At 44.0% G+C, this 11,734-nt stretch overlaps 1 protein-coding gene across 2 annotated transcripts in view; it reads right to left on the minus strand.

Annotated features, from left to right (window-relative positions):
* Positions 1–2,354: 2,354 nt before the first annotated feature.
* LOC103181477 (lactosylceramide alpha-2,3-sialyltransferase) overlaps positions 2,355–11,734 on the minus strand; it is a 39,340-nt gene continuing 29,960 nt past the window's right edge. Inside the window, exons 6-8 of one of the 2 annotated variants that reach the window (XM_042343429.1) lie at positions 11,596–11,695; positions 6,808–6,966; positions 2,355–2,913 (exon numbers count right to left, since the gene is read on the minus strand). In XM_042343429.1, the coding sequence (XP_042199363.1) occupies positions 2,650–2,913; positions 6,808–6,966; positions 11,596–11,695 (523 nt within the window). In that variant the 3' untranslated portion in view covers positions 2,355–2,649. Of the gene's footprint in view, positions 2,914–6,807; positions 6,967–11,595; positions 11,722–11,734 lie in introns of those variants that run through there. The other variant, XM_042343431.1, reaches the window with a different exon arrangement.

The following is an 11,734-nucleotide window of genomic DNA, read 5'->3' on the forward strand; positions in this document are numbered from 1 at the left end:
AGCATCTTAAATTTTAAGACAAATGAGGATTTCAGTGGGAGAGAAGATCACTGCTGCTCCTCCCCACCCCCCAGGCATGTGCAGTAACACCAGCAACACGGAAGTGCTTAACTGCTGATCATGTCCTGTTATAAGGTTGATTGGGTTTTAGGGACCCTGACTGCCACATTATGACAGGGCTCTACTGTATGTTGGTTGATAAGTACAGGATTCGTCATTTGTTGATGTAGAAAATCTCAATGAAATTTTATTATGCTACCAGTGAACTGAAAAGGGTAACTTGAACGGAAGGAGGGAGGTGCAAATTTCCCATCCATTACTTCACGCTAACTAAATGCCGTTTATTTTCCCAACACGTGCTGATCAAAATAAAGTTAGTTAAAAACTCCTGAGGCACCAATAACATTGCTTGCCAGTTAACTGGCTGTACGTCACACCGAACATTTGGAACTCTGCTCTGGGTGATAGAGAATGGGTTGCGGTGGACCTAGAGTGGGGTTCCCACATCAGTGTGATTCTCTTCTATCTACTATTTGCAACTTGAAGTTTTTAAGAATAGAAATCAGACCCCATTATTAATTTTAACATTTGGAAAATCAATTAGAAAATAAGACGTTCGTCTGAAGGTCTCAACATTTTGTTTGCAATTCAACAAACAAGATGTTCCTGATGATATTATTTTCTCTTAAATTTACAATACGCAAAACCCAACCAACATATCATTTCCCTACAAAAATAATGCTGCCACTCACCAAACCTGGGATCAATGCAGAAACAAGTTTTTAAAAAATATATATCAATAAGATTTAAGAGTGCAACATCAGTCAACTATTGAATAATAGCAATGTTGGTAGGTAACAGCATACATTCACAAAGCTTTCACCTTCAGAATTAGATTTTGAATGTGCATATAGTTGTTAATAGTAATCCTTGCATTTGATATAGCGCCTTACACTGTGAAGTGAATTGACTGTATATTTTGTGGGCGAATAAATATACTCAATACTAAATTGGTTAGTTCTGAGGGATGCACTGTCCTGATGCATAAGAAAAATGACCAAGAACATTTTTTGGAGGCAAAACCTCCCAGAAGATCAGGTATTTAAAGTTTGATGTAATACTCATTAATTATCACTCGACATCTCTAAGAATTTAACACTTCTCTGCAGGAGGGGGGGAGGTAAGCAGGGTTTCCTTGTTGCTAAACTGGCTCCAAGGTGACATGCTTGGCAACAGAATGTCAGAATTGAGCCAGACATCTTTGGCAATCTTGGTAGTCCGGTTCGTGAGTCAGGCAGGTCCACAGTACTCCAGGCTCCAGAGCACTGCTAATGACAGCACAGCCGGTCTAGCTCATTGGCAGGACTTGGAAGGGCAGACTAGTCCTGGGGGCAGGGATTCCTTCCCACTCAGTTCCCATTAACCCTGCAAGCGAAAGCCCTAACAGATAGGGCGGTCCTATCTGGACAAGCAGTGGGAATGCTTTCCAGACAGCAAAATCAATGGCAAGTTTTGCCCACAAATATACAGTCAATTCACTTTACAGTATATTCTGTGAAGTGCTTTGAGATGTCTAAAAGACGTGAAAAGTGCTATATCAAATGTAAGAATTACTATTATTATTATAATAAGTTATGGGGGTTTAGTTAGTTAAGATTCCAGCAGTACCCCAATGCACACTCTGGGGTCCCCAAGCCTTGGCTGTGTCCAACCTGCATCTAATATTTTCCAGAATTAAGTGAGCAGGATGCACATTCCATTCCAATGATCTATCTCTGGGATTTCAGTTTTGTTTGGATACTCTTAAGCATGATGATGGCTTTCCACATGTGTTAAGACACCTGGCTGACCAAAAGACCAAAAAAAACATTCCTCTAGGGTCCTGATTTCAATCACATGCACATGCGTACCACAAGCCAGCATCTCGCTGAAAAACACTTTATATTTGTAGAGACCACTTTGTGAAACACTACTTCAATATTAAATTCAATGCAACAATAAATTGTTCAGCGCCCTTCTATTTAACGCTGTTGCAATAAAGCAATATAATGGAGTGCTGTTGGCTAAAAAGCCACATATTCCCTAGCCCTGTGCAAGCAGCAAACAAGATTTCTGTGTATGTGTAAATAAACCCAGGGCCAAACCTCCAGCACCAAACTTTTTTTAAAAAAAGCTATTAAAGAGATGAGCATGTGACCTTATTTTGTGTACACTCCTAAGGTTTGCTGTCCTAGGTTCTTATTAAAAATTGGGCTATTAGTGAACTGGAGACACCTGGAGGGGTTTAAAAAAAAAGTATTTTGTTACAAATTTAAAAAATTGCACATAGAAAGCTTCGAGAATGTTAGACAGCAAAGATTGTCTCAGGAATGTTAGAACAAAGCAATGTAACATTATCACAATTTCAGGCTCAAAAAATATGCTAGCAAAAACTTAATTAACATAACTAACTCCAATTCAACACTCAATAAGAACAGATCATGGGGTTGGCGGGAGAGAATTATTTTTTGTTACATTTTTCAGCAGCAATACCACATGTAGTTCTGCAAAAAACACAAAACTTTCCTCTATGGCAATAAACACTGAAATGGCCTTAGCTAGCAGACCTGAAAAGACTTAGTTTTGCTAAGTCATTTTCGGAAGCTCCTGCTAGCTCTTGGACTTGCAAAATTTGCAGTGAATCCCTCCACTGAGGTCTGTCACAACACCTTTTTCAACCAGACCTGCCAGAAATTTCCTCTCCGTCTCCACGTTGTGCATAGTTTGAGCTTTCATAGCTTCCATCCGGACATTCTCATAGTAGTGCAAGGGGGTATCTGGTTCACCCAGGTTGTATCCAAATCCCGCCAAACTGACCTCATCACACAAGTGCGTAGCCAGAACAACAGCGCTGACTCCTAAGGTAGGAATATTCTAAAAACACAAAGAAGCATTCAGGTTTCCAAATTCAGAGCATTAACATTTTAAAAAAGAGAAGTCTAACAAGTCAATTCCATTTTGAAATTATAAAAAAAACTTGCAACACAAATGGGTCATTAAGCTCATCCCTTCCACAAAATATGAACAATGTACCCTGTCATGGTCTCTAATGCACTTAATGTTTTATTTAAAATTGGCAATTTTTTTGTGAACTTAAAACTACAAGGCACAACTCAATACCCTCCTTTTCGACCGTGCCTTCAACCGCCCTCCTACCTCTCTGCCCTCCCTCATCTCAACTCTGCCCCCCCACGCTCGGGTCCTGATCCCCTACTGTTCAGCGCCTTGGGACGTCTTCCCGACGTTAATCTTGGCGTCTTGTTAGCCCCTCAACTATCTCTTAACTATCCACATCACAGCATTAAAAAAATAAACTGGATATAAGGAAGCAATTCAAATTCTCACCAGTGGGTGGCACCAAATATCCAATTATAGGATCCAATATTTTGAAGTGATTCCCCAAGTATTGAGGAGCTCAGTTGTACAGCAGTAGACAATTGAATGCAAGTGAGCAAAACAATGATTTTTTTTTTAAAATGACACTCGAGACATAATGCATTTCTTTGTTTTGACAACAAGTTGCATTTATATAGCACCCTTCACGTGGAGTAGCATCTGAGCGCTTCACACACAAATGTTATGCAGTAACCATTTAGAAATGTGTCATAGGCTGGACCAATAAAAAAAGTGTGGAAATATTTGCCAAGAATTGCAGGAAGATTTGCCCATTTTGCAGAAAAGTGCGCAGGGGGAGATTAGCAAATTTTACAGAAAATTACCGTGAATTGATTGGTGCTATTGAGGTACATTTTACTGCCAACCTTTTTTTATTTTATTGATAAACACTAAACATCAGGAAATAACATATTAGATTGTTGCCNAAAAAATATTAATTGCTTGTTTAACAAAAGCTGTGTAGACCATATTTTTGGGGGGGTGGGGGGGAAACACTAGTGAGGCTACAGGAGCTCTCAAGGCCTGGCACCGCACACAGACACAGAGACCCAGAGACAGACAGACAGACACACACAGACACCCTCACATAGAGACATTCACAAACACAGAGACACACAACACAGACACTGAAACACAGAGACACATACACTCACACAGACACACACTCACACTCAAACACAGAGACACACACCCACACACACTCACACAGACACTCAAACAGACACACTCACACACAGACACTCACTCACACACAGACACTCACTCACACACAGACACTCACTCACACTCGCACACAGACAGACACTCACTCACACGCACACAGACAGACACTCACTCACACACACACAGACAGACACTCACACACACAGACAGACACTCACTCACACCCACACAGACAGACACTCACTCACACCCACACACAGACAGACAAACAGACTCACTCACTCACACACAGACACTCACTCACACCCACACAGACACACACTCACTCACTCACATACAGACAGACACTCACTCACACACAGACAGACACTCACTCACACACAGACAGACACTCACTCACACACAGACAGACACTCACTCACACCCACACACAGACACTCACTCACTCCCACACACAGACACTCACTCACTCACACACAGACAGACACTCACTCACACACACAGACAGACACTCACTCACACACACAGACAGACACTCACTCACACCCACACACAGACACTCACTCACTCCCACACACAGACACTCACTCACTCACACCCAGACAGACACTCACTCACACCCAGACAGACACTCACTCACACCCACACACAGACAGACACTCACTCACACCCAGACAGACACTCACTCAATCACACCCAGACAGACACTCACTCACACCCAGACAGACACTCACTCACTCACTCCCAGACAGACACTCACTCACACCCACACACAGACAGACACTCACTCACACACACTCAGACACTCACTCACACACAGACAGACACTCACTCACACCCACACACAGACAGACACTCACTCACACCCACACACAGACAGACACTCACTCACACATAGACAGACACTCACTCACTCACTCACACACAGACACTCACTCACACCCACACACAGACAGACACTCACTCACACACAGACACTCACTCACACCCAGACAGACACTCACACCCAGACAGACACTCACACACAGACACTCACACTCAGACACTCACACACAGACACTCACACTCACACACAGACACTCACACACAGACACTCACACTCACACACAGACTCACTCACTCACTCTCACTCACTCACACCCACACAGACAGACAGACACTCACTCACACAGACAGACAGACACTCACTCACTCAGACAGACACTCACTCACACACAGACAGACACTCACTCACACACAGACACTCACTCACACACAGACACTCACTCACACACAGACACTCACTCACACACAGACACTCACTCACACACAGACACTCACTCACTCACACTCACACAGACACTCACACTCAGACACAGACACTCACACACAGACACTCAGACACACACTCACTCACACACAGACAGACACTCACTCACACCCACTCAGACAGACATACACGCACTCACACAGACACAGACACTCACACCCATAGACACACAGACACTCACTCACACAGACAGACACAGACACTCACTCACACAGACAGACACTCACACCCACAGACAGACAGACACTCACTCACACAGACAGACACACAGACACTCACTCACTCAGACAGACACTCACACCCACAGACAGACAGACACTCACAGACAGACACAGACACTCACCGACAGACACAGACACTCACCGACACAGACAGACACACAGACACTCACACACAGACACAGACACTCACTCACTCAGACAGACACTCACACCCACAGACAGACAGACACTCACTCACACAGACAGACAGACACTCACACCCACCCACACAGACAGACACTCACACAGACAGACACACAGACACTCACTCACACAGACAGACACAGACACTCACTCACACAGACAGACACAGACACTCACTCACACAGACAGACACACAGACACTCACACAGACAGACACACAGACACTCACTCACTCAGACAGACACTCACACCCACAGACAGACAGACACTCACTCACACAGACAGACACAGACACTCACTCACACAGACAGACACAGACACTCACTCACACAGACAGACACACAGACACTCACTCACACAGACAGACACACAGACACTCACTCACTCAGACAGACACTCACACCCACAGACAGACAGACACTCACTCACACAGACAGACAGACACTCACACCCACAGACAGACAGACACTCACTCACACAGACAGACACTCACACCCACAGACAGACAGACACTCACTCACACAGACAGACACTCACACCCACAGACAGACAGACACTCACTCACCCACACAGACAGACACTCACTCACCCACACAGACACTCACTCACACAGACAGACACACAGACACTCACTCACTCACACAGACAGACAGACAGACACTCACACCCACAGACACACAGACACTCACTCACTCACTCACACAGACAGACAGACAGACACTCACAGCCCCACTCGGGTTCTCGGCTGTTTAACAATCACAGCGGCAGTGGCTCAGAGTGAAGCCCATTGGCCGCTCGCGCCCCAGCGCCCCGCCCCGCCCAGTGACGTCAGGAGGCAGCCGGGGAGCCGCGGACCAACGAGGTGTACAGCGGCTCTGGCGCTGATGGGCGTTTGTGGCGGATGGCGGAGGACGTGCGGCTGCACTTTTGTGTTGGCTCTGGTAATCGGCCACACAGCTGTCCACAACTCCAGCAGTGCAGAGGCCCTCACCATACCTGGTCCCATCGCCACAGCTTCCATCGAGGTTCAGGTAACTGCAACAGATCTATCGCCGTCTCTCTGATGATCTCTGGGTTCAAGATTCGAAACTGTTCTGGTTCGATTGGGAGTTTCCTTGGGACTGCTTTCCAGAACCAGAGACTGTCAAAAAATGGCTAAAAGCACAACAGGTATAAGATTAACAAATTACAAACACCTTCATTGATAGGGAGTTTCGATTGTGAAGACGATAAAGATCCAAATTTATACCTCTGATGCAACAAAAGATATAAAAATCAATTGCTTATTGTTCATCATAGCAAAAGTTCTGTGCCCTCCAGTCTCCAGTTAATAATGGTCATTTACCCCACAACTCATGGGTCAACAAATTGCATTTATATAGCACCACTCATGTCAGGGGGACATCCCAAGGTGCTGACCAGTGGAGCGTTTGCACCCAAGTTTGGCGGTTTGATTTGGGAGGGGTGGGAACCAAGGGGGTGGGAAGAAGACCAAAGGCAGTCAAAGAGGAAGGTCAAGATGGACATTGAAGGAGGCGAGGGAAGGGTTGGGACAAAGGGATTCCAGGATGGAGCAGCATCAGATTATCAGTGGTAAAGAAGAACTTAAGTTTTAGATCACCTGATCATGTTGAAGGGTCACAAAATGCTTCATTTTATTTGCAGTGACTAGTTTTGTAGAAAAAAAGCAAACAGCCATAATAATAATCCCTGCATTTGATATGGTGCATTATGTCTTCAAGGCACCTCAAAGCACTTCACAGAATATACTGTAAAGTGAAACGCAGCAGCCAATTGCGCACAGCAATGTCCAACGAACTGTCATGGATTGAGTGACCAAATTATTTTTATTATTATTTTTTAAGTGATTATTACCCCCGGAAATCGATCCAGCAATTGACTAACAACCGGGTTCCTACTTACTGCTCCTAGGTAAACAGAGGCGTGTGGAGTCCGGAAACTTGCCTAACGTTTCGCCCTGCCCCGGGAATCAAACCCAGTCCTCTCACTTGCGAGGCGAGTGCTATAACCCATACTTTTTACAACTCCACATAGGTGAATGGCCAGTAATATCTAGAGGACTGGCGAGCAGGACACAAATTACTTCCTCTATGATAAACAAAGGTAACAGATTTGTTATTATATCTGATTTAGCACCAACCCTAAATTGGAATCATTATAGTCTTCATAATTTGAGCTCCCAGTGTAGAATGAAAACATTTCAGTTAAAAGAGACAACTTCAGAATAGCCGTCGGGTGTCCAAGATTATTACTCAATAGAAAGATACTCTTGCTTCATGATTATTTGGTCTCAGATGACGAGAAATTCCATCTCGTCTAGATTTACTCTATGAAACTTCCTTCTCTTGTCAAATCATGTCATGATATTTTTGACATCCATCTGAACAAGTAGACATGGGTCTCAATTTAGTAACTCATCCAAAAAACAGCACCTCTGACAACACAAGTAGTGCAATGGAGTGTCAACCTAGACTATGAGTTCAAAGTCCCAATGTGGGACTTGATCCCACCACCTTTTGACAAGATTGATCAGAGGCAAGAGTGCTACCAACTTAGCCAGGCGGTCGATAAAATGTTGAAGTAGTGTAGTAAACAAGTTGAAACATCTCTCTTTAAATGTGTGTTATCCTAACTCAATTGTTAGTACTCTCACCTCTGAGTTAGAAGATTGTGGGTTCAAGTCCTACGTTGTGACTTGGAGCACTTATCGTCTATGCTGACACTCCAATGCAGTGGGAATGTGCTGCACTATCATCCTTTGGATGAGATGTTAAACGATGGTACTGTCTAGATTGCCATTAAAGGTCCAATGGCAGTATTTGAAAAGAGAAGTTTCTCTTAGTTGTCTGGCCAACGATCCCACAAAGTAAAATTGATCATTCACTTCTTGGTTGTTTGCTGTATATAAATTGGCTAGGCCACAAAATACACGCAGTTGCACCACAAAACAGTGTATGCCATGAAGCACTTTTGAGATGCCTCAATGGTCTGATAAGGTGTATATCAATTATAAGGACTTGTAGATTAATAAGGCTGTAAAGAAAATCGCAGGCTGTACACTGCAACTTTTTTTTAAAGTTGCCACAATTTTTAATGACTATATTGAGTATGTGCTCCCATTGGAGCTGTTGGTAGGATGGTCCAATGGGAGCATGAAGCAGGTTGATGCACAGGTGGATAGTCCAATGGAAACATGTACTCACTTTAGGTACTTGAACTTACCTCACAAAATCACAACTTTACAAACTGTGACCACAATGTCTGGATCAAAACATCACGACTTCCTAACAGTCTTATATATTAATCAAACAGCAAAAAATTGCATTTATGTAGTGCCTTTCACATCGGCAGGGGTGCCCCAATGCACTGGGCAGTCAAGAGTTTGTGTCAAGAGGGGTGGATGACGGGGGAAGGGGTTGGGGGTGGTAGGTTGATCAAAGGCATGGTTAAGTAGGAAGGTGGAGTCCTGTAGCTCAGTTGTTAGAGCTCTATCTATCATGCCCTTTGATGATCTTATAGTTTTCTATAAGATCCCCTCTAATCCTTCTATATTCTAGAGAATATAGGCTCAAATTGCTCAGCCTATCCTCGTAACTCATCCCCTTCATCCCTGATACTAACCTAGTAAATCTACGCTGCATCCCCTCCAAGGCAAGTACATCCTTCCTTAAATAAGGAGACCAAAAATGCACACAATATTCCAGGTGTGGTCTCACCAGGGCCCTACACAGTTGCAGCAAAACTTCCCTACTCTTATACTCTAATCCTTTCATAATGAATGCTAACATACCGTTCGCCTTCCTAATTGCTGCTGCACCTGCAGACTAACTTTCTGTGATTGGTGTACAAGGACACCCAAGTCCCTCTGGACGCTAACACATTCCTCGGAGTCCTGTAGCTCAGTGCTTAGAGCACTCGCTTTGTAAGCGAGAGACCTGAGTTCAATTCCAGGCAGAGGGCGAAACCTTGGGCAAGTTTCCTTACTCCACACAGAGCCTAATAATAATCCCTCCAAAACCAAAAACAATAATAAATTGGTCATTTTCAATCTACGACTGTTTGTGGGACATTGCTGTGTGCAATTGGCTGCCGCGTTACGTCCACAAATATACAGTCAATTCACTTTACAGTATATTCTGTGAAGCGCTTTGAGACGTTTCGATGACGTGAAAAGCGCTACATCAAATGCAAGTATTATTATTCCAATCTCTCTCCTAAAAAATAACCTGCTCTACTGTTTTTGCTACCTTGGTGGATGACTTCGCACTTCCCTACATTATACTTCATCTGCCACCAGCTGCCCAATCACCTAACCTATCTATGACTCACTGCATTTTTTAAATGTCATCCTCTGTGTTGACACTACCTCCTAGTATTGTGTCATCCGCGAATTTAGATATATTAACTTCGATGTCCTCATCTAGATCATTGATGTAGATGGTAAATAGCTGAGGCCCAAGGACTGATCCTTGTGGCACTCCAGTAGTCACATCCCGCCAATCTGAAAAGGACCCGTTTATCCCTACTCTTTGTTTCCTACCCGCTAACCATTCCCCACGTTAATATGCTCCCCCCAATTTCATGGGCCCTTATCTTTTGGACTAACCTTTTATGCGGCACCTTACTGAATGCCTTCTGGAAGTCCAAATAGACCACATCCACTGATTCACCCTTATCTAGTTTACTCGAAATATCCTCAAAAAACTCTATGAGATTTGTCAAACATGACTTCCCTTTTGTAAAGCCATGTTGACTTGGCCTAATTATATTGTGCTCCCCTAAACACCGCACTATCACATCCTTAATCAATGATTCTAAATTTTTTCCTATCATTGATGTGAGACTAACTGGCCTATAATTCCCCATCTTTTCCTTTCCGCCTTTTTTAAATAGTGGTGTGACATTTGCGATCTTCCAATCCATGGGGACTGTTCCAGAATCCAAGGAATTTTGGAAGATCAGACACAAGGACTCCACTATCTCATAAGCTACCTCTTTTAAAACCCTGGGATGCAAGCCATCCTGACCAGGGGATTTGTCACTTTTTAGTGCTAACAGTTTCCGTAGCACCAATTCTCTACCAACGAAAATTTCCCTAAGTTGCTCACTGTCCTTATATCCTTGGTGCATCTCTATTGTTGGCAGACTTGGTGTGTCTTTTAGGGTGAAGACAGATGCAAAGTACCCATTTAGGGACTCTGCCATGTCCTTATTACAACTTCTCCCGTCTCTGACTGAAGTGGACCTACATTTATCCTCACTAGCCTATTCCTCTTAATGTATTTGTAAAACTTTTACAATCAGGGATGGGAAGCCAGTGGAGTCGAATGAGAATAGGGTTTGAGAGTCACGGAGCCTGGTGCAGGAGAGGACATGAGTTCTGGATGATCTGCAGCCTACAGAGGGAGGAGTTGGGGAGGCCAACAAGCAAGCAGTTTGTAATAGTCAAGCCTCAAAGTAATGAATGCATGTATGAGGGTTTCGGCAGCCTGAAGTGTGAGCCAGTGGCGGAGCCGGGAGATGTTGCAGAAGTGGGTCATGATACGGATGTAGTGTAGAAAGGATAGTTATGAGTCAAACAAGACACCAAGATTCCGGACTGGCTTAGTAAGGTGGAGTGTGCATCCATGTATGGTGATCCTATCAGCGCCTGAGGTGTGGAGGTGCTGCCGGGAGCCAATCAGCATGATGGGCTTGGAAGGACAGAGTTTAAAACTCACAACTGTAGAACACAGCATGGTACATATGAATGAATATACTCACCACTTCCTCTTTTTTGACCATAGCCTTTAACCAACTGAAATCAACACCCTTATACATAACTGCAACAAAGAGCATGTGAGGATCATAGTCATGTAAAGATTTGGGTGTTCCCTCTGGGTAGCTCATTCGTATAGTTGTT

The sequence above is a fragment of the Callorhinchus milii genome, unplaced genomic scaffold (assembly GCF_018977255.1).
Source record: "Callorhinchus milii isolate IMCB2004 unplaced genomic scaffold, IMCB_Cmil_1.0 Scaffold1, whole genome shotgun sequence".
Classification (NCBI taxonomy): Eukaryota; Metazoa; Chordata; class Chondrichthyes; order Chimaeriformes; family Callorhinchidae; genus Callorhinchus; species Callorhinchus milii.